This window comes from Helianthus annuus, chromosome 1, assembly GCF_002127325.2.
Source record: "Helianthus annuus cultivar XRQ/B chromosome 1, HanXRQr2.0-SUNRISE, whole genome shotgun sequence".
Taxonomy (NCBI): domain Eukaryota; kingdom Viridiplantae; phylum Streptophyta; class Magnoliopsida; order Asterales; family Asteraceae; genus Helianthus; species Helianthus annuus.
This window is the reverse complement of record NC_035433.2, coordinates 75,973,954-76,001,451: the sequence shown is the minus strand read 5'-3', so window position 1 is coordinate 76,001,451 and position 27,498 is coordinate 75,973,954. Positions and strand designations below refer to the sequence as shown.

At 39.0% G+C, this 27,498-nt stretch overlaps 1 protein-coding gene across 2 annotated transcripts; it reads left to right on the top strand.

Moving 5' to 3' along the window:
- The first annotated feature begins 14,439 nt into the window (after positions 1-14,439).
- LOC118482021 (LOB domain-containing protein 15-like) lies at positions 14,440-16,237 on the top strand. Of its 2 annotated transcripts, none has more exons than XM_035977444.1 (3): positions 14,440-14,645; positions 14,782-15,049; positions 15,677-16,237. In XM_035977444.1, coding segments are annotated over exons 1-3 (717 nt in total). In that variant the 5' UTR covers positions 14,440-14,643; the 3' UTR covers positions 16,124-16,237. The 2 variants fall into 2 exon arrangements, with proteins under 2 accessions (XP_035833337.1, XP_035833334.1); XM_035977441.1 differs by having other exon boundaries at positions 14,446-14,612.
- Positions 16,238-27,498: the final 11,261 nt, after the last annotated feature.

The window sequence follows — 27,498 nt, the reverse complement described above, 5'->3', positions numbered from 1 at the left end:
TGTACCTTTTGTACTTGTAACAACTGTTGTAGCATATTTTTGAGTTCTGCAACAGAGTTATCAAGTTTTTCAACACGAGCCGTCAATTTCTGGTACTTTAAACCATCACCCAATTTAATGGGATCATCTGATTTCCCACTAACAGTGGTTTTATCAGTGGTAGAGGTAGGGAGTTTACTCCAAACATTAACCACTGATGCCCCTTTTTCTTGGTACTGGGGTCTTCTTCCTTCAACACTTGACAACCTTTTGATGTTGCCAGTAGGATAAATAAATCCACTGGTGGTTGGCAGAGGTGCTATAAAAGGAATTGCCTCCAAAGAAGACTTATTGATGTAACCACTGTCCAACTGTAAACCAGTGGGTTCAACAGTTGTAGTGGGTGCTTCACTTGGATTACCACAAAGAGTTACTTGTAAACTCAATGGGTGTAACCTCCTCAGGTAGTGTTGGTGGGTTAGCAATGAATGATACAGCAGGTTCAGTCATTTGTTGAGGCATATTCTCATTAACAGGTGATTGAGAAGGACTGGGTAATGCCTGGTTCAAATCAATTGCATCCAACAGAAGTTGTGTTTTTGGTGGAATTGTGGATGTGATGGTGGGTGTAGAAAGCGGATTTGCCCCGGGCATTGAGCTGTGGATGATGGAAACGAGTGTATCCAGAGCATCATAATTTGGTGGCCCTTTGTGTACAACCTGTTCTTTTTGTGAAGAAGCAGGAGGAGTTATGGTTATGGGTTGAGATATTTGTACCAACTGCTGTGAGGAAGAAGCAGCAGTGGTTTCTTGTGAGATTTGTGTTGTCACAGGCATTAACTCTGGTATCTCATCCTCCAGAGATGCCGTTTTGATTGGTTTGGGGGGTTTTTGATTTTTTTTTTTTGTATAGCCTTTTGGGATTGGTAGGTGTGGGTTTCAAAACAGTTGGTCTGCTGCTTTGATCACCTAGAGCAGTAGGCTCAGCAGCAGATACCTGAGGAGCAGTGGTAGCTGCTAAATTCTGCTCAGGCACCCCTGCTTGTGTTTTGCAAGGTGCTAACATTCGTGAAAAAGTTTCAGATGTTAGGCAGTTTATTACAGTTATCTCACCTTGGTTTATTAAAGCTAAATCATCCATACTGAATTTCTTTGCAAAATAGTAACTTAAAAACCTTGGAAACAGTAAGAATGATTTGGTTTCAACATTATTAACCAAATCTTTAAAGATTTCCCGAGAATAGTTAAAATTTTCTTCTTGAAGAATTGCATATCCCAGATTTTGAATCTTTATAGGGATCTCATTAAAAGAAGTGGTTTTGTTTGAAACACATAGTAGGAGGGTATGAAATAGGAATCTGGTTGCAGGAGGAAAATAACCTTTTTCTAAGGTAAGTTTCTTCATCATTGTGGCTTCATACCCTCGTTCAATGAAGTCAATGTGCAACTCGTTTTTAATGAAGGAAGTTTTACCTGCCTGATCATCGAGTTGAAAGACTTCGGAGATGGATTGTGGCGTGATTTGGACCTTTTTACCCTTTATAGAAGAGTGTATGGTGGTTGCAATGTCTCCTTGTTTTTCAAGGGTTGCATTCTTCCAAAACTCCCTTTGGGTCGCCAAATAGATTGGTGCATCGGCGGTGAACAAAGTTTTGTACTTTGATTTTGCCATGATGGAAATAATGGAATCGAAAACATTGGTGGTTCCTGGTTTTGTGAGAAGACCCAGGAGATTGTGAGATGATTTGAATGGAATTTCAGTGGAAGTTGCCTTTTGAGAGGCTGTTTTCGATGATGATTTGGATGAGGGTTTTGCAGATGGCTTCAATTTTGTCATTTTTGAAACGAATGATCGAAGAAATTTGTGAGAAATGAGAAGAAAAACTGTTTTGAGAAGAGAATTTTTAAGAATTCAATTCGACAGTAAAACCCTGTTTTGATGGTGAGTGGGGGATTTTATGGGGAAGAAAGTGAATGCTGACGTGGCCGCCGTTACAAAAGGTCTGACTGCTATGTACTGCCCACGTGACAACCCCTGGTGAAAATGAAGGACAGTACTTTGATGAAAGCAACTGATGAAGGCAGTGGTAAGGAAGCAGTGGATGATTTTCACTATCAGTGGATAGCATATCAGTGGATAAGACACTGCTTTTGAACAACAGAGGTTTTCAAGAAATGAGAGAACAGAGGTTGCCTTTCAGCAGTGGGCAGGCTTTTTTGAAGTAGAGCAGACTTTTGAACAATCAGTGGTTATGGCAGACTTTTAAGGATTTTAATGAAATTTTCATTTTTAGCTATTTTTAAGGATGGATTTTTGATTTTCTGAAAACATTTTGTTGCTTTTATTCATAGAAAAACAAGATGTTGCTTGTTATTCCATGTTTAGCATCCCAATCCTAGAGACCAGACTTTCAAAAGTGGCTGTATCAAGTGCTTTTGTGAGCACATCTGCCAGCTGGTCTTTAGTTGGGACATGATGCAGAGAAATCAAACCTTTTTCATAGTAATCCCTCACAAAGTGATGTCTGATGTCGATGTGCTTTGTGGTAGAGTGGGAAACTGGATTTTTGATGATATTTTCTGCTGCCTGGCTGTCCAACATGAGTGGTGTCTTTAAGGCAGTGATACCAAAATCCAGTAACTGATTTTGAAGCCACAGGAGTTGGGTTGTACAGCTTGCAGCAGCAATGTATTCAACCTCAGCAGTGGATGTTGAAACTGCTGCTTGCTTTTTTGCTTTGCCAAGAAACTAAGCAATCACCTAGAAACTGGCACCCTCCTGAAGTGGACTTCCTTGTGGTGTGACATCCAGCAAAGTCACTGTCTGAAAAACCTGAAAGCTTGATATTCCCATTAGCTGGATACCAGATACCAAGTGTGGGAGCACCTTTTATGTATATGAGAATCCTTTTTACAGCAATGAGATTTGATTTTCTGGGAGCTGATTGACTTCTTGCACAGACACATGTTGCAAACATGATGTCTGGTCTAGATGCAGTTAGGTACAATAAAGACCCAATCATGCTTCTATAAAGTGTTTGGTCAATCAGCTCATCCTTTTCATCAGACATGACCAACTTATTTGTTGCCATGGGTGTGCTGCATGGTTTACAGTCATTCATATCAAATTTGGTTAAAAGTTCTTTAGCATATTTGCTTTGATGAATGAAAGTTCCATTTTGCAATTGCTGTACTTGGAGACCAAGAAAGCATTACAGCTCACCCATTGCACTCATTTCAAACTCAGCTGTCATGAGCTCTCTAAACTCTTCACACATTTTGGTACATGTGCTTCCAAAAATAATGTCATCCACATAAATTTGGACAATCATTAAATCTTTCCCTCTCCATTTAAGAAACAGTGTTTTATCAATGGTACCTCTTTTGAAACCATTTGAGAGTAGAAAGTTGGAAAGAGCTTCATACCAAGCCCTTGGTGCTTGTTTCAAGCCATACAAGGCTTTGTTTAGCCTGTAGACATGATCAGGATAAAATGGATCCTCAAAACCTGGAGGTTGACATACATACACCTCTTCATGCAATGTACCATAGAGGAAAGCATTTTTGATATCCATCTGAAACACCTTCATGTTGTAGTTGACAGCAAAGGCCAGGAACAGTCTAATAGCTTCCAATCTTGCAACAGGGGCGAATCTTTCATCATAATCAATCCCCTCTTCCTGTCTGTAACCTTGAACCACAAGCCTGGCTTTGTTCTTGACAACAATGCCCCTTTCATCTGTTTTGTTCTTGAAGACCCACTTTGTGCCAATGGGACTAACCTCTTCTGGCAGTGGTACAAGCTCCCATACTTGTTGTCTTTTAAACTGTTGGAGCTCCTCTTGCATGGCTTCTACCCAGCTGTTGTCTTTTAGTGCCTCTTGGTACTTGACTGGCTGATGGAGTGATAGAAAACCAGCAAAAAGACAAATGTTTTGGGTTTGGCTTCTTGTGAGCACCCCTTCATTGATGTTGCCAATGATTTGATCAGGTGGATGAGATCTCAAGAAGATTAAATCTCCTTGGTATGGTATGATGGCATTTGTTGGTGAAGGCTGCAGATGTGTATCATCTGAGCTAACCACTGCTGGTGACTTTGATGACCCAGTAGTGGCTTCAAAAGGTGGTGGAATAGGAGGTAATGAAGTGGACAACTGCTGACTTTTATCAACTGTTTGAGGACTTTTGTCAGCAGTGTTTGAGGATGTGGAAGCAGTGGTGAATGGGCTACTTTGGTCAACAACTGTTGATGTAGCAGTGGTTGAGCTTTGACAGATGTTTTGAACAACTGATGCTTTTCCCTTTGTGGCAGACCTTTGAGGGATGATGATTTCATACCCATAGTCTGTTGTTGTATCCTCTGTTGGACCTGCACTTTTAGTCTTGACAGCAGTATTTTCAAAAGTAAACTTTTCAAGATCAAACAGATCAGCAGGATTTGCTGGGATTTTCATTGAAGAAAGTTCATTAAACTTTACATTCAAAGTCTCTTCCACTGCCTTGGTCCGTGTATTGAACACTTTGTAGGCCTTGGCAGTGGCTGAGTATCCCAGATGAGAACCACAATCAATTTTGGCTGCAAATTTTGAAATGGAATCTTTTAAGTTCAAAATAAAGCATGGACAGCCAAATACCTTGAAGTATGAGATCAGTGGTTTGATTTTATACAGAATTTCATAAGCAGTCTTTTTTGTGCCTGGGGTTTATTAAAACTCTGTTCTGGACATAGCAAGCAGTGTTTACTGCCTCTGCCCAGAAAGTTAATGGCAAACCTGAATCTGCAAGCATAGTTCTGGCAGCCTCAATCAGAGTTCTGTTTTTTCTTTCAACAACCCCATTTTGCTCTGGTGTTCTAGGGATGCTGTACTGCCTTACAATCCCTTTCTTCACACAGAAGGCATCCAACTCCTTATTTTTAAATTCTGTGCCATTGTCACTCCTGAAGCTTTTCACTGAAAGGTCAAATTGCTTTTCAACCTGTGTCACAAAGTCTTGCAAAATGCCTGCAGTCTCATCTTTAGAGTGTAAAAAGAAAGTCCATGTAAACCTAGAAAAGTCATCAACAATAACCAAACAATATCTTTTCCTTTTAAGGCTCATGACTTGAACTGGGCCAAACAAATCCATGTGCAGCATTTGCAAACACTGGGTTGTTTTGGACTCTTCAATGGACTTATAAGAACTTTTATGTTGTTTTCCTTTTAAACAGGAAATGCAATGTTCAGAACAAGAAAACAATTTTTGTGGTAGGCCTCTCACCAAACCATTTTTTGAAATTTCTGTGATTGTCTTAAGATTTGTGTGCCCCAGCCTTCTGTGCCAAAGTTCTGTCTCTTTGTTAGAGGCAGCTGAGAACAGACAGGCATCAGCTCTGGGACACTCTTTTGACATATCAACAACATAAACATTGCCACTTCTTTGAGCAACAAGTTTAGTTTGACCAGTTTTGATTATTGCTTCAATCTTTTTGACCATGTCTGGTCCAACAATCCTACAACAATCTTTTGTGAAGAATAACCCAAACCCTTTGTCACTCATTTGAGATACACTCAGAAGGTTGAATTTCAGATTGTCTATTAGATTGACATTTTCAAATTTTACATTTCCAGATTGCACTGTACCAGACCCCAGAACTTTCCCTTTACTATTATTCCCAAAGGATATATCACCCCCTCCATGGATTTTAAAGTCTTTGAGGAGGGCTTTACATCCTGTCATGTGCCTGGAGCCTCTACTATCTACATACCAAAGACTATCAAAGCATGCAGAAGCTCCCTGCACATGAAGTAAAAGGATTAGTTCATTAAGGACTCCAAAGCCAACAAGGCTTTGGATGGAGTCTCAACAGTGTCTGGTATGGATGCAGTGTGATGGACAGTGGTTAAGTCAGGGGTTTGGACAGTTTTAGTACTGTTTCTAGCTAACCACTGTTGGGGGTCTTGACCAATCACCTGCTGATAACCAAAAGGATGCCTGTTCACTCTGGGTTTAGAGGGCTTTTTGTAGACCTCATAAACGTGTGGAATCCTTTGGTAAGACTGTTTTTCCTTGCCTTTTCTGAACTGATTGGCAGGAGGTGCATCAGTAACCTGAACTGGCACAAACAGTGGTTGTTTCTTGGTGAATTTGACAGATGGTGATGATGCTGATGAACTCAAGGATGTTTTAGCAATGTACTCATTCTTCTTCACATCAAAGTTTTTGAGATACACACATGCTTGAGTTTTATGGTTTGTTTTACCACAAACACTGCAACTTTCAGCTGAAGTAATGACACTTGTTTTGTTTAAATCATAAGCTTTTAAGTGGAAGCAGTCTTTTGTTAGATGATTCCTTTTCTCACAAAATTCACAAAACAAGTTATCAATTTTTTCTTTCTTCTTTCTCTTTTTAGACTCCTTTGCAGTAGAGGTTTTAACCACTGCTGGGATGTCCTTGAGAGGTATGACTTTAGCTTTTGGAGCTTTAACACCATCAGTTGATGTAAAGTCCATTGGCTTGAAATTTTCAAGAATATCACACTCATCAGACCATTTTGGTTTGAACTGATGATTTTCAATCTCCTCAAAAACAGAGGGACCCATTGGTCTGTCAAGTGTGATTTTGTTACCAAGTTTGTCAGTGATCTTCACTTCTTGGCCATTCTTGTTTGTGGGAATGAACTCAGCAGTCCCATCAGTGGTTGAGACAGATTTTCCAAAAGCAATGTTTTCATAATCATGTTTTCTATAGCCAACCCCAAATTTCACATTGCTTTTTATCTATTTCTCAAGCATAACCTCATACCCTTTGCATGATTCCACCCATCTCTCACATGTGATCTGGGTGGATTCTAACTCCTTTTTGCAACCTTGGTATTTTTCTACCAAGGTTTGGAGTTGGGTTTTGGTTATGCTTTGCTCTTCTTTCATGCTGTTAATCTCTTTCTCTTTTTCAGCCAATTTGTTTTTAAGTTCTTTTAGAGATCTTTCAAATTTGACTTCATCAGATAAGATTTTATCACGAAGGTTTTCATTCACCTCTTTGATGTTAGCAAAAGCAATAATGCAATTGTCAGAACACATATTTTCAAGAACTTGAGGTGATACCTTGGCAGCAGCCATCATTGCACAATCACATTGAGGATTTTCCTCATCTTCGGCTCTCTCTTCTTTCTCACCTGCCTTTTCTTCTTCTGACCATGGATCTGTCAGTGGTTCAATCAGGGTGCCTGAACTTTCTCCCAACAGTACTTCATTAGCCACAGCAGTAACCACTGCTTCAATCACCTCATCCACTGTTTCAGAAACCAGCTGTTCCTCTTCAGATTTAACACCCTCCTGTGTTGACTCTAATGCCATCAAACAAAATTCATCATGAGAAGAAACATTGGAAGCATAGAGTGCAAAATTTTCATCACTAAGGTCTTCAGGCATACTGCTCCAGTCAACAAACGCTTGAGTGAAAAAGCTTTGTTGATCTGGTTGTACTGCTGCTGGAGCAGTGGTTTGAGGTGCAGGTTGCACTTGTGCCTGAGGGACAGGGGTTTGAACATATTGGATCTGTGGAGCAGCTGTTTGGACATAATGTACTGGCACAGGGGCAACAGCATAGTGAGCAGTGTTCACTTGAGCTGCTGGGGCATATTGGGCATAGTGCACAGTGTTTTGATTTTGAGGTCTAGGGTTTGAACTAGGATGAGTGATTATGGGGCCAGCAGTTTGACTCCTACATTCCCTAGCAAAGTGTCCTAACCTATTACACTTGTAGCACTTGATTTTCGATTTATCCAACCCAACCCTTAGATTCCCATGCAACCCTGGGAATTTTCGCCCTGTTCTTTTATAAAATTTGCTAGTTCTAAAACTTAGCAAGGCCAGTTGATGCAGGATGTCCATTTCCTCTAAATCAGTGGGGTCAAAATGCTGTAGATCATTGAGTTCAAAGCTTAGATTGTCTGACATCTGGTTTTCGTTTGCAGTGAATGCATAACTTGTAGAGTGAGGATTAGGGTTGTTAAAATTTGCACCAGCAGTTATGTCAATGAAGTGATCATAACCTTGATCCTTACCACTACTCCCAGATTCTTCTTGACCCAAAAGAGCAGTGTTACCGAATGTATAATCATCAACGGTTTTTCCTGACTCTTGTAACTTCCTTTTCTGGTTCAACTCCCTTTCGTAGGTCAGGAGTCGACCATGGAGTTGGGTCAAGGTCAGATCCTTGAACTCAGGTGAATTTCGGGTGACAAAAGCTATGGTGTCCCATTTTTCTGGCAGTGACCTGAGGAACCTTCTATTTTGAGTTGAGTTTGTAAAAGTGGTTTTAACAAGCCTCAGTTCACTGATGAGACAACTGAAACGCTCAAATTGTTGCGTCAGTGATTCACCTTTAACATGACAAAATGTTTCATACTGTTGGTTCAGGATTTCCCTATTGCTTTCTATGACTTCTTCGGTACCCCCAAACTGTACCTTAAGCGCGTCCCATAATTCTTTGGCACTGTTACAATGTAACAGTCCAGAATATATTTCATTGGGCAGCGCTGATGCTATGATGCTAAACGCTTTAGCATCTAGTTCAATCCTTTGAAAATCGGTTTCGGTATAATTTTCAATAGGTTTTGGAACGGATTGTTTAGCATCTTCATCGTTTGGCACTGTAGGAACATGGGGACCAAAGACGACAGACCTCCAACAACCTGTGCTTTGTTGAGCGAGGATGTGACCCATCCTCCTCTGCCAGATGTTGTACTCATTTCTTTTTAGCATAGGTGGTAAAAAAAGCGAGCCGATGTTGTTTTTATCATCCTGAGATTGTGACGTCATTCTTGTTGTTTTACAGATACTGAGAAATCAACTTTAATGGTGATTAATCCTTACTCTGTTTTTCAACGACGAACAAACGATCAGTATCAACTGTTTTGAGCTGAACTATTTACGTCAAAATGATTGTTAAATCAAATTTGACTGTTCTAGCTCTGATACCAATTGTTGGATCTGAGTTTGATTTTGATTGTATTTTGTGTTTGAAATTAAGATGAAAGTGGATGAGTGTGCAGCGGAATTAAGATGAAAACAAACTTTGCATACAATCAAACGAGAGTAATACTTTGATCATACATCTTTACACAATGAACCGAAAGATTGAATTTATTTCAACAACGATTACAATGATTGATGAATGAATGCAAACTCCCCCTCAGCCAGAGCTCAGTTGTTTGTTCGTGCAAAGAAGACGAATGATGCAAAAGAGCTAATAGAACAGTACAGAGTACTGAACTATTTATAGGCACTTGCAAACTACTGAGCATCTTAGCTGACGTCACCATGAAAGTTACATCTAACCTTCTAACAAACTCTAACATCTGATCTATACAGACACTGCTTGTGTTAACTACTGCTAATACATTCTATTACAAAACAGACTTTAGAACAGCTGCTGCAACCTTCTACTGCTGTGAACCCAGCAGCACTTGTCCGGATCAGCGGTGCTTGACTCAAGGCAGTAGATTGAATCAGCAGGACTTTAGTCTTCCATCAGATCTTTTACTTGAGCAGCAGTTGTAGGTCAGCACTTTGCAAGATCAGCAGATAGGAGGTCATCAGTTGTTGTAATCACTTTCAAGGGGAGAGACTTGTATGTAAACATCTGCTTATTCTGGATCCACTGCTCTGATCCAGTTTTGGCTTTAATTATCTGTTCCTCTGATAGGGTTCAATCCCAACAGAAAAAATTCAATCGAAGCGAGTCCATCGAGTGAAAGTTAAATCACTTGAGATAGGTGTGGAGTTACCCAAGCGATCTGGGGTGGTACGGTGTGATACCGATTTTTGCCTGAGAGATTCAGGGTGGCACAGGATTTTATGTTCGTGTTCGTTCATTAAGGAAATGACTGTGTTCACGAACACAAATAAATTTGGAGAACGCAACAAAAGCTAAAGGTGGATGACCTAGAGAGTAGCACCGGAACTTGAAGCCCTAATTGTGAAACATAGGTCAATCATATTCGTCGATGTAAATAATAAATAAGGAAATGAGAATGGTGCATAAACAAGGTGGAAATAAGGTTTCCTAGTTTAATTGTTAGATAAAATAAATGAAGTACAAAATCTTTAATTAAAACACAAACAAACAAACAAACATAAACGAATGCAAATGAACAAATGTTCATGAACACCTTACCGAACGTTCACGAACACAATTGAACGGACGAAACTTCTGTTCATGTTCGTTCATTTAATAAATCGAAAGAAATTTCTTGTTCATGTTCGTTTGTTTATTAAATGAACGAACATAAACGAAGTTCCCGTCGAACGGCTGTTCGTTGAATGTTCGGTTCGTTTACAAGAACATATAATCAAGGACTGATTCTTAGTCTCTAAAAGAACGTATTCAGGACTGAAAAAGTTCTTAAAAGCTACATATTTTCAGTCCCTAAATAATATATTAAGGAATGAAATGGCCTGTTATCAGGGACTAATTCTCAGTCTCTATAACGTCTATTAGAGACTGAATTGTCATGGAACCCAAATCTAATTAAATGTATTTGGGACAAAATAGACAATCGGGGACTGAAATTTAGTTACTAATGAAGGTATCTAGGACTAAGCAATAAGGACTGACTAGGGACTAGCAAATCAGTCCCTAATAACCATTAGGGACTGTTTTAGGAGTTTTAGAGTCTGATTTTTCAGTCTCCGATGGCGATCTTTTTTGTAGTGCTCGTCATCAAACCTGCGAAAGGTTACCTGCGAAAGGTTTGAAGGTTGCTGGTTTGTTATGAAGTTGGTGAAATTCGATCTGTGAGAACTCTAATTGTGAAAGCGTCTGTGAAGTTTCAAATGAAGGGTTTTGCGAGTCAACCACGGGAAAAAAAATTCAATCGAAGCGAGTCCATCGAGTGAAAGTTAAATCACTTGAGATAGGTGTGGAGTTACCTAAGCGATTCAGGGTGGTACGGTGTGATACCGATTTTTACCTGAGAGATTCAGGGTGGTATAAGATTTTATGTTCGTGTTCGTTCATTAAGGATATGACCGTGTTCACGAACACAAATAAATTTGGCGAACGCGACAAAAGCTAAAGATGGATGACCTAGAGAGTAGCACTGGAACTTGAAGCCCTAATTGTGAAACATAGGTCGATCATATTCGTCGACGTAAATAATAAATAAGGAAATGAGAATGGTGCATAAACAAGGTGGAAATAAGGTTTCCTAGTTTCATTATTAGATAAAATATATGAAAGTACAAAAATATTTAACTAAAACACAAACAAACAAACAAATATAAACGAATGCAAATGAACAAATGTTCACGAACACCTCAGCGAACGTTCACGAACACAATTGAACGAACGAAACCTCTGTTCATGTTCATTCGTTTAACTAATCGAAAGAAATTTCTTGTTCATGTTCGTTCGTTTATTAAATGAATGAACTTCTCGCCAAACGGTTCACGAACTGTTCGCTGAACGTTCGGTTCGTTTACAGCCCTAGGTATAGTGTGATACCGGTGAAAACTGAGTTGGTCAAACCATGACAGTTTGAACAAATCGGGAGGGACAACAAATGGTTGTTGCGTCGATGGTTTATTTGGTCTTTGCGATTGAAGATCAAATAGCTAGAAATGTGTTTCCATGGTGAAATAACAAACATTGGCTAAAAATAACTTTTGTTGTGTTGTTATTTTTTTGTGAATCAATAAACAAACAAGAGAATTACACGCGAATTTATTAACTAACCAAGTTGTGCTGTGAATTCTCTCACCACCGAGAAATGAAATACAAAAAAAAGTCCAAATAGGTGGAATAAAATCATATGGATTTATGTTGTGATTGTATTGCCCGTGTAAGGTAAGAAGTGTCTGAAGGCTGTGAAAGTGAACCTGTGTGAGACAGGATTAAGGATCGTGTGATATGAATCCGAGGAGAAGACGAAAGAAAAGTTTGTGTGATACGAATTAGTACGATGAAGATCATGATAGTGATTATCATAATGATGATCGAGACTAATGTGTTTGAGAGGAAGGAAGAAGCAAGGTTGCCAATAAGGCATAAAAACCAAGTAATAATTCTTGTTGGTGGGTGTAAGAATTCAAGTATTGTAAGCGGGTCGGTGGATCAATTACGAGTATTACTTGCAATCAAGGATATGGGAGGTACATATCAAGATTAAGGGGGAGATTGTTGGGTTTAATCTTGATAAAGTTTGTTTGAATTTATTATTTAATTGTTTATCTAATGTGATGTTTATCGGCAGAGTCTAGATAAGTTTAGTTGGTATATGTATCTAGTTAGGAGTTATTATTTGATTAGGATAGGTAACTTGGTGATCAAGTTATGTTTAGCATAAATATGGTCTATTTGTTTTGTAATTTTGTGGTGGTTTGATTTTAATAAAAAAGAAAAGTGCCGTGAGTTTGTTTGTCACAAATCTGGTTGTTCATTTCATAGTTTTAAACCGCTTATTCCAACAATTTATGGATAAAAGGGTTGGTCGAATATCCCTTCTAATAAGACTATAATCGGGGCCTGGAACAACATTGTGAGGTTGTAATCAAATCTTGTCATAGCTGGATTTAAACTACAAAATCTGGTTAAAGGTGTGGTCGGAAATGGATATATTATTAAATTTTGGATTGATCTTTGTTTATGCAATGAACCGCTATAATCCTTAACTTGTTTAGATTGGAAATTGAAAAAGATTGCAAGCTTTAGGATCAGTTTAGCAGAATTGAGGTTAATGTGGTGTGGAACTGGAGATGGAAGCGTGCTCCATCCTCCTGTAGAGGTATAGGAATTAAGTCACTGCTATAGTCTCTTGGAGTCGGTCCAGTTGTTCGAGGATAAAGACGACTTAGATGGAAGAATCTTCGGGTATTTTATTGTATGGTCGTTTAAATGAATGTTGAATATAGATTTTGATGCATGTCAATTGTTTGTGTTGGACTGGTGTAAATGGGTGCTAAGTAACTACAACATTTTTCCGTTGAGGGCAGATATGGGTCAACTTCCTACTCGTGTGGCTTTATGTAGAAGGAACATCCTTGTTGATTCAAAAAGGTGTATTTTGTGTGACAAAGAGTTAGACGCATCAAATCATTCATTTTCGGCTTGTATGGTAGGTGCTATGGTAGTCCATTAGTTCTTGGTGTCGTGTTCTTTATTCTTTTTGCTATTTCAGTTAGAGACTTGTTAAAAATTCATAAAACGACCAGGTTAGGAAATCAAGAAAAGGAAGTTTTCCATGCGATTGTTATTATTGTTTGCCGGTGCCTTTGGAAATCAAGAAATGAGAATTTTTTTTCTCTAACAAGATGGTCAAGATTGAAAACAATATGAAAAATGTTAAATCGTACGGGCTTCTTTGGATTAGTAATAGATCCAAGTTTTGTAAATTTGATTTGATGTGGTTTTTTTAATCATATTGTAGCTGGTTGTGTGTGCTGCCCCCTGCTTGTTTGGTGGGGGTGGTGGTTTTAATGAAAATTACCTTTGAAAAAAAATTAAGGGTAAATAATTAAGGAGCAGAAGTCGTAAAAAGAAAGGCTGGCTGGTATTCTTTTTCAACGTGTGACAAACTCACAGCTACTTTTTCCCAGAAAGTCAACACCGCAATTACCCGCACGTGGATGCCCTTTGACACGCTCTCTCTCTCATCATAATAAAATGCTTAAGATAACAACGATATTAATGATGTAAAATACTTTAATAGTAGCTAGTCTGGTACTTATATAGTATTATATACAATTAAATTATTATTATTATTAATAAACGTTACCATCTTGTGTTTAATCTGACTTAGTTCATTCACATGGTCAATCAAATTTTTTCCACATAATTATGTTAATAACAAAAATATTACATCAATCATATGCACAAGAAAAATATTAAGTTTAACAAAACTAAAATATAAAAAATACATAATAGAACCCAATGAACACGTACGTACGAATATGTGGATCTATTAAAATGTATATGTATAATATAATGATAAATTATGAGAATGATTGAAAATTTCCTTTGCTACACACGTGAATAATCATAGAGTTTTATACAAGTCTGAGTGTAGTTTTCAAAATTTGGATGAAAATTAAACGAACAAATATAATATACAAGTGTGTAACTGATCATGTATGTAATTTTTCAGTAAATTTAATTCATTGATCTAACTCCTTTTAACATTTCTCACAATTTAACTTAACTACTTAAGTTTAGTTTTCACATGTGTAATGAAAAAACAATTAACTTAATTTATTAAAGTCTACTAGCTTTGTTAGTTGGCAATAGAAAATTAGTACCAACAATTGACCTACTTATATTGTGCTAACAAATTTGTAGTTTAAATTCAAAAACTACACTAAATATTACAAAATAACCTGTTTACATGTTTGTTGGTTGTGAACTCTATACCATATATAAACCTTGAATATAATAACCTTAGTCCAACTTAGACGTAACATCAATATTCAATTATTATTATATGTTTTTGTAAGCTGGATTTTCATTACTTTCCTTGCCTTTAAAGCACTATTTTCCTCTACATCTTAATGCTTCTTCTTCTACCTCAATCCTTCAAACCCTCTCTCTCTCTCTCTCTCCTCCTGCTTTCTCTCTCTTCATTTACAGGTATCTTGAATGTCCAGAGAAAGGTACACCAATCTCCCTCTATAGATTTACTTCATGTAAGCAGATCATTTACTGTTTTTTGGATAAAGATGATAAAGATCCAACAAAGTTGCATGCTTGATTGTGACTTTTAGTTTTGACCAACAAAGTTTCTTGTGTTTTGATGGTTTCTTGATTGATTATTGTTTGTAGGGAGTTGTATGATGATCCAGGGAAGAGGATAAAAAGAGAGATCGATGCGTATATTAACACGACGACTGCGCAAATGGGAAGGAGACAGATATTGGTTCCGGCACCAGGGACTTTGAACACGATCACACCTTGCGCTGCGTGTAAGCTGCTGAGAAGAAGATGTGCTGAAGAGTGTCCATTTTCACCTTATTTCTCTCCTCATGAACCGCATAAGTTTGCTGCTGTTCATAAAATCTTTGGTGCTAGCAATGTCTCTAAGCTGCTCATGGTATGCTACCTTTTCTTTTGTATATATAATTAGTTCTTTTGTTTTTGTTTAGAGCATTTTGGCTTGTGAACTGGCCAAGTAATTTGTGGATGCCCTAAATGTCACAAGGTTTCTTGGTAAACTATCTACGATGCCTTGTGAGTAGGCCTAGTGCCTTGCTAACGCCCCACGTCGTCCCAACACGTTATCTGTAAACTCACCACGTTGCCCCTAAAAGCACCCAAAGCCCACCCCCCCCCCCGGCCCCCATCTCCTCCTCTCTCATAGAGCCTGTTTGATGGTGTTCATTTACACGAACGCCTCTCCTTCTCTCTACTCATTTCATCTCGTCCTTCTCTTCTCCACATGAGATAAAAAAAACGTCTCGATAATAACATAAAAGTCTTGAGTTTAAATATTCTAGTGGGGGTTCCTATGGGTAGAGGTAAGGCTGTCTACATTTTACCCTCCTCAGACCCTATCTTAGCTTTGCTATTGGTAGGATTTACGGAGTATGATGATGATGATTTCTGTATTGACATATTATTGATTGATGATTTGATGGGTAACAATAGTTTAAATTTTTATTTCATATTTACAAAGAATAATATGATATTTAAACGTTCTTTTGTTATTTGATTTTATTAGGAAGTGCCAGAAAGTCAAAGAGCAGATGCAGCAAACAGTTTGGTATATGAAGCAAATGTTAGGCTAAGAGATCCAGTTTATGGCTGCATGGGTGCAATTTCTGCATTACAACAACAAATTCAGTTTTTACAAGCTGATCTCAATGCAGTTAGAGCTGAAATTTTGAGATACAAATATAGAGAAGCTGCAGCTAACACTAATGACATTAATATTATTGCTTCTTCCTTGGTTTCTTCCGGCCCCATCACCGCGGCTCAGCTCTCAACCATCCAGGCACCGCCTACACCGCCACCACCACAACCATCCATTGTTATCTCGTCTTCTTCTTCGTCGTCATCCTCATCGTCTTCTTCGTCTTCGGTTCATCTTTATGGAATCCCTTCTAGCACTTCTGGTTATAGTACTAGTACAATTCCTAATAATAATGTATCAAGCTACTTTGCTTGATGATATGAAACCCTAGTTCATTCTTTTTTGTTTGTTTTTGTTATGTATCAGTTATGAAAAGATGACTATATGCTTAAACTTAGAAGGGTTTAAATTATTTTGTTTTTTGTCTCACTCTTTCTGTGGATGTTAAATCAAGATTTTGGGTATGGTTCATAATTTATGAATTTTCTTGCTAGTAGAAAATGAAACCTATTATAAAGAGTTAATCACTCAAGGTGGCCCTAGTGGTTGGCGTTAGTTTCTCCAGTGGAGACCTATGTTCGAACCCACTTAGGTAAACATCTTGGGTGGCCAGCCCATGACGATGATGATCAGGGAATTCCAACCAGGGTTTGAGCCTAATGTGATTGCGGGGCAGAGATAATTGTTTGAACCCCCTCCCTTGGCTTGGCTTTAGAAATTGTGAGTCGGTTGCCTCTTGCAACATTCTGGAGCGAGGGTGCCACAGGCTGGTTAGCAAGTCCGGTAAACTCGTTTTTTATAATAGTTAACTTATCTGTTTTCTTACACTAATTTGTGTAATGATTTAGATCAAATGTCGTTGTGGATGAATCATATTTCGGGTTATACAATTTTGGAATTCGTTGTTCATTCGACAATGAAGGGTTATATATGTTATCTTACAAAGTTATGACATTTAAGAGTTACCAAACCCTAAGACCATATATCCAAGACATCCGTGAACATGCCTTGGACTGGACCGATGTAGAAGAGAGAGAGAGAGAGAGATGCATGGAGGATGTGGCAAGAAGAGACACGTTGAAAGTTGTCTCTACGGGTGGGGTCAGGCAAGAAATGTAAGAGGGGAGGAGAGAGGGGCAGGGAGTAGGAAAGGCAAGTCGACATGTAGAAAGGTTGGTGTATGTCACATCCTTTTAAGATGGTCCGTCTTTAAAATTGATGTAATATTCATAAAGGTAACAACTAATGATCAACTAAGATCCCTAAAATCTAAAATCCGAATTTAAATTATAAATCATAAACCCTAAACTATAATAACTAATTGTATATATGTCCAATCAAATATATAGGACAAACAAAAAATGGTATTGTTATGACTAAGAAAATTACATTATGGTTTTTAATCTTTCAGATATAAAAGTTGAGAAATATTTGTTGATTAGTTAATTAAGAAATTGATAAATTAATATATGAACTTTAAAAAAGTTGATTAAGCAATTAAATGATGCATCTTATTTAATATAGAATTGGTCAGAGCAGATTTATTTAAGAGGACGTGAGATGCAATTAAAGCCCACGCACACGTCGGGGAGACAAATCGTATTCTGCCCCCCTGCAACTCAATTTCCTTTAAACACACATTTATGATTTATTCTTATTATTATATAGTTCTGGATTTTTTATTTCTTCTGTTATTTGAAAGTATCTCATATGCATACACACACAAATATAATGGATCATGTGTGGGTTAGATAATTGAACATGACACGAATCTAAAGTCTTAGAGATGCTTATGAACGTCTCTACGACACGAGTTTCACAGATCAACACAGATAAAAATTGTTTAATCTGAAAGTTTATTTTATTATTGTTTTGTAAACTAATACTTTGAAACTATAAACATATCACAAAGGTGTATTTTTAATATTTATATTTAATTAAATTATGCATCATGATTCTTTATCTTTTTAAGTTATTGTAGGTCCCTCGGAGGATGAGGTTCAACCTTAACCTTGTTATACTAACACACTAGCAAGTGCGGAATCCAAGCTAGTATGCAAACCGAGTTGAAACAAGCACAAACACAACACACAAAGTTCACCGATTAACACCACTTGTATTAATACGAATGAAAGGTTCCGGTTACAAGCTCAATGTTTACAAATCAGTTTTGCAAACTCTCTAATGTGTGTGTTCTTGACAGAATGCTCTCCTATCTCTCGAGTGTATCTTTCTGTCTGTGTGCGTCTATCTACAAGTGAACACACTGCATGGGTATTTATACCCAACCACAGCAAGTCTGTCCGAAGGATCATGTGGACTGCTCGATAGATGATTTATCGAGCATTCAGCTATCGAAGGATACACATATACCTCGAAGGATGGTATATCCTTCGAGGTCCAACTGCATCTATCGAAGGTTAACTATCGAAGGTTAACTTTCGAGCATATCGAAGGATCTATATCATCCTTCGATGTCTCATCCTTCGAGACAGACAAAAATACAACCATATACAAACTGTTTGTCCAAGTCAAACCGGAGGATGGTTGACTTGGTCAAACTTACATGACTAACAAGGACATCGTTTACATCGTGACCGAATACAGACAAAGTACAGACACAAGTGCACCAACAAACTCCCCCTTGGCTGTAGCTTTGTCTCGATCTTGATCATCTTTGATCTTCGTGTCTTCAAGACTCTGATGTCCTTTTAAGTCTTCAATGTCGGAGGATCTTCAAAGTCTTCACGTCTTGAAAGCAGAAAGTGTATCAACAAACTACCCGTATCATGTAGGAAGTGTGTTGACAAACTCCCCCTTAACATAAGCTCCCCCTTGAGTTATGCTCGTGAATGACTTGATCTTTACAGCTTGAGATCATTGTGGTGTTGATGATGGTCAGCGGCAACTCGATCATCTTCATCTTTTGAGTGCCTTCACGTCGTGTCTTCATTCCGAAGCTTGTCATCGACTATGTTCTCCTTGCCTTTAGAATCTGCACATGCAAGAAATCTAAACGAGTAATGAGAACAACTGCTTGGAATATAGTTAGCATAAACAAATGACACACTAATGACCATGTCACAATCAAACACCGTCCGACAGTTTGAAAGTTTTACAAATTTATCAATTTTAGTTTCCAACTTTCAAAACTTGCAAATTTCGACCGTTTATGAAGATTTAGTCAAATTCGGTTTTCGTTCAGGTTTCAGGTAACGAAGACTCGAGCTCCAAAATCGTACGATCGAAAATAAAGTAGAAATAAAATCTTTTTGGCTTTTATAAAGTTTATATTAAAACTCACCTAAAATCTTTTTGGTATTTTTGAATATTTCAAATGTCAAGACTGAAAGCAGTAAATAAATATGTACAGACATTCTTTTTGCGAGTTTCGAGGGTAAGAGAATCATGTCAGTGTATGGTCATGCCAAAACCCTCTTGTTGTTCAATTAGTTAACATTAAGATAAGCATCCTATAACAATTATCGGTATTGTTGTCCACTTAAGCTCAACTTATCAGATGTAATCATGGCGAGGGGATACGTTAAGGTATGATTTATACTTACCGACCGGTGTTCATCCACATCACGACACATTCCCGTATCAAGGTATGCACGAAAGTTCATCTTACCGGTGAGCATACCGCTTATCATCTGTTTGACCGTATATGATGTGAGATTCTCACTTATTTTGATTTGAAAACAAGCCCTATGTGCTAAAATCACTTATTGATGAGGAACTTGATTTTCATATGCATGAGGGCACAGGAGCAAGTCCGTGAACAGGTTAGTACTTTCGTACAGCAGAGAGACGAACTTGACTCCCGGATAAATGTGATATTTTATCACTTATTTGATTTGGACATGTGATTGTTTATCACTTATTGAGGTCGAATGCAGTATGTAATATGTACACGTATGTATAGTATCATGGAAGATCTAGACTTGCGTCCCCGTTATTTTTCGGTAAAAGATACAACCATGATACCCAGATGATAAGCAGCATAAAGACCGAATATCTCAGAACCTCGGCAATCTATCAAACGAAATTTCGGTACTAAGACCATATGCCAATGAATGGTTCCCACCTGATCTTCAGTCGATTTAAGATTTATATCACCCTGCACACTTTAAAATGATTGTGAGCCTACCGATACATCTTATATAGAGCTGCTTATCGTTTTTCATTTAAGGTTTAAAGAGGTTTGGATAGACCACTGATGTACTATCATTTTCTCTTTTGCTCGCCAGGAAACTCATTTCTGTTTTTCTATTGTTTTTGTGTTTTTGAAATTTTTCGATGTTTTTGGATTTTCAGATTTTTTGGATTTACTCCCCCTAAAATCAATAAACTAAGATAAATTTAAAACACAAAGGTATTTACAAAAATGATTTTCTGATGTTGGTTTACTCTTTCTTGACCTTAATGCCGTTTACCAATAATAAAAAGTCAAATCTTGATTTGTCAAATGCTTTGGTAAAAAGGTCGGCACGTTGGTCATCGGTGTGGACCTTAACAACATCGATTAGCCTTTTCTCAAAGCAATCACGTATGAAGTGATATTTGATTTCGATGTGTTTGGTTTTTGAGTGCTGCACAGGATTTCTAGTGATCTGTAAAGCAGCAGAATTATCAACGTAAATAGGAGTAGTTAGGAATTCAAAACCGTAGTCGCGTAATTGTTGTTGAATCCAAAGAACTTGGGAGCAACAACTTGAGGCAGCAATGTATTCAGCTTCGCATGTTGATGTAGCGACGCATGTCTGCTTCTTGCACTGCCATGTGACTAGGCGATTTCCTAAAAACTGACATCCAGCCGTTGTGGATTTGCCGTCGATTTTGCATCCGCCAAAATCAGAATCACTGAAAGCAACCAATTCAAAGTTATTATCCCTAGGGTACCATAGACCGGTGTCAGGGTAACCCTTCAAATAACGAAAAATCCTTTTGACAGCTGCAAGATGTGAGGCCTTCGGGTTGACTTGATATCTGGCAAGCAGGCATGTTGGGCACATTATATCTTGCCTTGATGCTGTGAGGTACATAAGAGATCCGATCATTGCGCGGTAATTTGAGGGACTAACAGCTTCACCCTTCAAGTCTGGAGTAATTCTGTGATTTGTCGGCAGTGGGGTACCAATGGGCGTTGCATCAGACATCTGGAACCGGCTCAAGATGTCACCAACATATTTAGTCTGATGGATGAATATCCCAGACTCAGTTTGTTGCACTTGTAGGCCCAAAAAGAAGGTCATTTCCCCCATAGCACTCATCTCGAATTTATCCTGCATAATGCGCTCGAAATTCCTACACAAGACATCATTAGTAGAACCAAAAATAATATCATCAACATATACCTGTACCAGAAGAAGATCTCCATCTTGTTCTTTGATGAAAAGAGTACAGTCGATAAGACCTCTTCGAAAACCGTTCTCCAGCAGATAGTTGGATAAGGTTGCATACCAAGCTCGTGGTTCTTGATGAAGACCATAGAGAGCTTTGTTGAGCAACCAAACCCGATCGGGATGGATAGGATCTTCAAAACCTGGAGGCTGTTCGACGTATACCTCTTCTTCAACCACACCATGTAAGAATGCACTTTTCACGTCCATCTGATAAACCTTGAATCCTTTGAAGGACGCATAGGCTAGAAAGATTCGAATTGCTTCGAGACGTGCAACAGGTGCATACACTTCGTTGTAGTCGATTCCTTCTATCTGACGAAAACCTTGAACGACTAAACGTGCTTTGTTCCGGATAACAACTCCGCGGTCATCCTTTTTGCATTTGAAAACCCAACGGGTACCAATCTTCTTGTATCCAGCAGGTTTCTCTACGAGCTTCCAGACACCAAGCTTCTGGAATTGTTGCAGTTCTTCCTGCATTGCTTCAACCCAAGAGTTATCTTTCATGGCTTCTTTCCAAGTTCTTGGCTCTTCCTGTGAAACATAACACGCGAAAGACCAATCATTTTGTTGCCCGGATTCTCGAATAGCCGCATACAAGCCTGCATTGTTGTTGTTTCGCAACATGTTTCTTGTTTGAATGCCACTTTGCACATTTCCAATGATGTTTTGTTGAGGATGGGTATTATGAATCCTTGTTTCTGGATTATCTGGAACTGGAATATTTATACCCAGGTTGTTGAGATTGAGATCAACAACTAAATCAATGCCCGGAATTGACGAAGAGGATGATGCAGTTGCTTCAGCTGTTCTATGGGTATCCACTGGAGGAGTACCCTCTGAAGTACCATGAACTGCTGTTGGAGCTTCTTGATCTGCATCTAGAAATTCATCATCCTCTGAAGATTCGTTCAATTCGGAAGCATCGTGAAAATCCTCATTGTCGAGAGTATTATTGTTCACCGAAGAAGGTTCTTGATTGACAAGAATTGGACGAACCACCGGTGAAACTGTTGCATTGTCACTCTCGAAAAACATCCTTGCCGCAGCACTTTCTTCAACGGCTTCAACATTGATCGAATTGAAAAAGTCATCGTACTCAAACATCCAAGGCTGACCAGGACATTTGACTGGCAAAGTGTGCCTTTGTACTCTGACCTCAGACCATTCCTCGACCCTTTTAGTCTCTAGATTCCAGACTCGTAAGTTAGGGGTGGCATACCCAAGAAAGTATCCATCAATTGCTTTTGCCCCAAACTTTCCATTAGGATCGATGATTGTACAAGGAGCTCCAAACGGTTCAAGATAAGACAAATCTGGTTTCCGTTTTTGAAGAAGCTCAAAGCAGGTCTTATTGTGCCTTTTGACTGTAAGGACTCGGTTCATTGTGTAACATGCAGAGGCCACAGCTTCAGTCCAGAATGGAATGGGCAACTGCGACTCTACCAACATTGTCCTAGCAGTCTCGATCAATGTGCGGTTCTTACGTTCAGCGACGCCATTCTGTTGAGGAGTATAAGCTGCAATAAACTCATGAAGAATACCCTTTGAAGTGCAAAACTCCGCCATGGCATGATTCTTAAATTCAGTACCATTGTCACTACGTATCCGCCTAACCTTCAACTTATACAAATTCTCAATCTGAATGATTAAGTTTTTGATAATACCAAAGGTTTCACTCTTGTGTGCCATAAACGCCACCTAAGAAAATCTTGAATAATCATCAGTTATCACGAGGCAGTATTGATCACCCCGAATACTCTTGTGCTTGACAGGACCGAACAAATCCATGTGCAAACGTTCAAGAGGAACTGCCACCGTGTTGATCTTCTTTGTAGGGTGCTTCTTCTTTGTTTGCTTTCCTTTCTGGCACGAAACACAGACGTCTTGAAGATGGAAATTTTTGAGGGGAATACCATTCAATAATTCATTTGAAACCAAATGATTCATTTTGCGTAAGTGAATGTGACCCATTCGTCTGTGCCAAGAGATAGTGTCTTTTTCTGTGGCTTTGGAAACGAAACAAGTTGCTTGTGCAGACGTAGTAATAGCTTGGCTCATATCAAGGACGTACAAATCATTTATCCTTGGAGCTGACAAGAGAATCCATTCTTTTGGAATTTTGAAGCCGGGTTTCAGCACATAACATCCATTAGCATCAAAGTGTACTGAGAATTGCTTGTCACAAATTTGAGAAACACTAAGAAGATTGTGATCAAGTTGTTGCACAAAGTTGATCTTGTCAAAGCTGACAATCCCGTTAGATATCATTCCTTCACCCGTAATATATCCACCCTTATCTCCAGCAAAAGCAACATAACCTCCTCTAATAGATTTGACGTCGTAGAGAAGCTTCATGTCGCCGGTCATGTGCCTGGATGCCCCACTATCAACAATCCAATGACTACTGACAGTTCCTCCTGGAACACCCTGCACATGAACTCAAAATGATTAGTTGGAGATGGGGACCCAAGCCATTGTGGTCTTGGGTCTTCCATTTTCATCAATGACAATAACTTCTTGTCTTTGATGGTTGGTGAATTGTGATGGTCCCCCTAATTCAGTAACCGATTTTGGTTTCCAGGTCTGTTTTGTTTTACCAGTGTCATTCTTTAAAATTTTAACTTCTTGATTGTCTGAAGTTTTTGAATTGTCTGGTTTTACAGAAACAGCTGTTTTGTTTACCACATCGGTTTTAATCGCCTTTTCAATTTTCTTGACCTGTTGGCGTTTTTGTTTCTTTTCCCTTTCTTTTATAAGGCGGGGATCTTGTTTTGCAGAAACAGATCGCTTACGGTCATTTTGGTCACGGGGAACATCAACCTTTTCTTTTTGTTTATGAAGATATGGACAATTTCGAATTATATGTCCAATTGTTCCACACTCAAAACATGATCTTCGTTCAACAAACCCCGAAGTATCATGTGATCGTTTAGTCGATGATGTTGAACTTTGTGAACCCGAGGTACTAGGCTTTGAACTGGTTTGTTCATTTCTTTTCAGAACAGTAGCTTTCTTGACAAAATCTAAGTTAGATTTATTTTCAAACGTCTCAATTTTGTCCGTTCCCGTCGATTTCGCAAAGTTTACATTCTTGTTTTTCTTCCGATTCGGCTTCTTTTGAATTTGAGCCGGTGATTTTGCTTTTGGCTTGGTGTGATTTTGCTGTTTCTGCACTGTTGGTAATTTCTTGTTGCCAAATTGTTTTCGAATTTCGGCCTTTGGAATAGGAGGACACTATGTAACTGTAACACGTGGTCCTGACTTTCCCAAAAACTTACTAGTCGAATTCTCAAAGACTTTACTGATTAAGGATTGATTAACATTCTTAATAGGAAAATCTTTGTCTGAATAAATTTTATCATCACCAACAAGAGTGTACAGCAAATTCACACTCTCCGACTCTTTCTCAGACGAGGACTCGATTGCAACAGTCTTAGCGGGTTTTGCAGGAGGATCACATAGAATATGATTCTCAAGAGGTATGTTCTCATCTTTGACTACCGCATCAGACTTTGCTAGAACAGCATCATCAGATTCATCATCAGAAGAATCAACATCCTCAGTAATGACTGGAGAATCCTGATTCAGTTCAGCAGAAGACACACATGCATCTGCTGATACATCTGAATCTGATGATACTTCTTTTGTATATCCAAGCCCTGCTGCAAACTCTTTCACATCTAGAGGTACAGATGGTTCAAAGAACACTCTGTCCTCCTCATCCGGCATGGCATCATAATTATGTCTCACTAGTGGTGGACAATTCTTATAGCCTATGCACGTGACGTCCCTTTTCTCCTTTTGGACATCAATGATGTGATCCAACACATAGCTAGAACTCAAATAACTATCTAACTTGAGTTGGATTGCCTCACTTTCCGTTTTTACACAAGCCATTTCTTTTTGCATTGTCTCAAGACGAGATATATACAAATTAATGTCAGTTTGTTTTCTGGAAACCATTTTAGTTAGTTCGGTTTTATCTTTCTTTAATTTTTCGATTACCGACTTAAATTCCTTTTCATGGTTTTCGTAAAACATGTTGGCTTCAGTGCATTTGGAAAGATCCACAGTCAATTTCTGATTGTGAATAAAAGTCACATCATACTTTTCTTGCAAAGCTTCATGCTTACTTTGCAAGTCACACAAATTCTCATTCACTGTAGTATGTTTGTCTTGCAAGTCAAACAAACTAGCTTGTAAAGCATCATGTTTGCCTTGCAACTCAGACATACTTTTCTCTATATCAGCACATCTAGCACGCAGACTATCACAATTATCACAGTTAATAGCAGTGGGTTCATCGACACATACCTGACTTGATGAACCGTCGACATTAGCCATAAAGGCTGAATGGAGAGAAGACGAAGAATAAGCAGCTTGATCCACCAAGATAGATCTTCTTTGAGTTTCTGCTGCAGCTTCCCCCAAAAGTTCATCAATATCTGCATCGATTGTTGCATTAGATATCTCACCCACATGATCATCGCCCGAACTTGAGGATTCTTCATCTGAACTCCTGCTATAACCCGAAGAGTCTTCATCCTCAGAAGATTCACCACCATTGGCGGAAGATTCTCCACCACTGGTGTGAACTAACTCCTTAACCACCTCAGCAAAACATGTTGTTCCATCGGGAGCATCACCACCCAACTGGATTGACCAGTCACAACCTTCATCCACCTGAACCGCAAGTGCCCGGTTGGTTTGGTTGTTGACAGGCACCAATGTACGCTCATTGTTTCTGTTCTGGTTCTGCTGGTTGCCTTGGTTTCTGAAGGGGTTTTGGTTCCCGTGCTGTGCTGGCTTTGTACATTCCCTTTTAAAGTGACCCCGTTCACCACAGTTGAAGCACTTTACTGCCTGTTTATCGAACCCATACTTGGTGTCTCTCTTACTCTCCAAGCTGGTTCTGCCAGTACTTTACATCCAATCCTTTGCCCTTCTCACAGCACTAGCAAAGGCCCACTTGATATCCATCAAGTCCATCTCTTCCTTATCAATCTGTCGATAGTCTTCTTGTGTCAGATTAATGTTGCCAATCTGACCTTCTATTAACCCACAGTACGCGCTCACTACAGTGTTAAGCAGCTCCATGTGTTCCTTAGCTACTTCTACACTGACTTTAGAGAAGCTTGAAGTGTCGAGCTGTACTGTACTTGGCTTTGATTGCTGACCAGCAGATGATGTTCCTCCATAACACGCACGTTGTTGTTGAGCATGAGGAGGAGGAGGTGGTTGTATTGGATTTCCATACATGTCTGTGGTGGGAGGTGGCTTAACAGGAACTTGCACCGGATTGCCATACATATCTGTACTTGTGACAAACGCCGTTTGAAGTGGAGCATGTGGACCGGTTCTTGCAGACGAAGTACTGGAAGTTCCATAATACATTTCTGGATTTTGTGGCAATGGAACTCTCTTCGCCTTTAATGTTTCCTCCTGATCCTTGTTTTCCAAAAGCTGCACGAAGTCGTTGATATTTGTAGTTCTCAACACTCCGTTATACTTCAGGATTTCCAAGAAACTACTCCATTGGGGAGGCAAAGCATCAGCAAACTTCTTCACCACTTCTGCTTGAGTTGTCGCTACACCAAAATTATTCAACTCAGTAAGCAAATGATAAAACCGGCTTGTCATGTCTCCCAAAGACTCCTTATCCATGCACGTGAAACAGTCAAATTCTTTCTTGAGCAGATCATGACGCAATTGACGTGTTGCTTCATTCCCTACTCCTCTGGTTTTCAACCCGTCCCACAACTTCTTAGTTGTCTTGAAACTGACAAACTGGTGGTAGATATCTTTGCTCAACGCCTGAGTGAGAATGGCGTATGCTTTCTTTTCCAGATCATACGTTTTCTTTTGATCTTCAGGAAGATCTGCAAACGTAGCAGTATCTGAAGCAGCAACTTCTATAGCTTGATCGAAATCTGTGGTGAAACGTATCCACAGTTCGGTGTTTTGACCAAGAACGTATGTACGGAATCTATCAACCCAGCCCGGATATTCGTTTAAGTGCATCAACTTTGGAGGTCGATTCAAACTTCCGGTTTCGCTTTCGCTCAATAAGATACTTTGAATGCTCGGAGTTTGATTCGATACTAATGCCCATTGACTTGATGATGTGGCATTTGCTTGTGAAGATGTTGATACCGGAGACTCGGCCCATGAAGGTGATAGACTTGTACACGTGTACTTTCCACTATCTGGAGCCGGTGTACCCCACCATGAGGGAGTGGAACCCGAACTTGTATATTTTCCACTGTCTGGAGCCGGAGTTCC

What these genes read in the sequence shown, in the direction of transcription:
- LOC118482021 (XM_035977441.1), top strand. An exon ending in ATGTCTCTAAGCTGCTCATG is followed by an intron (nt 15,050 to 15,676) that starts GTATGCTACCTT and finishes TGATTTTATTAG; the next exon opens with GAAGTGCCAGAAAGTCAAAG.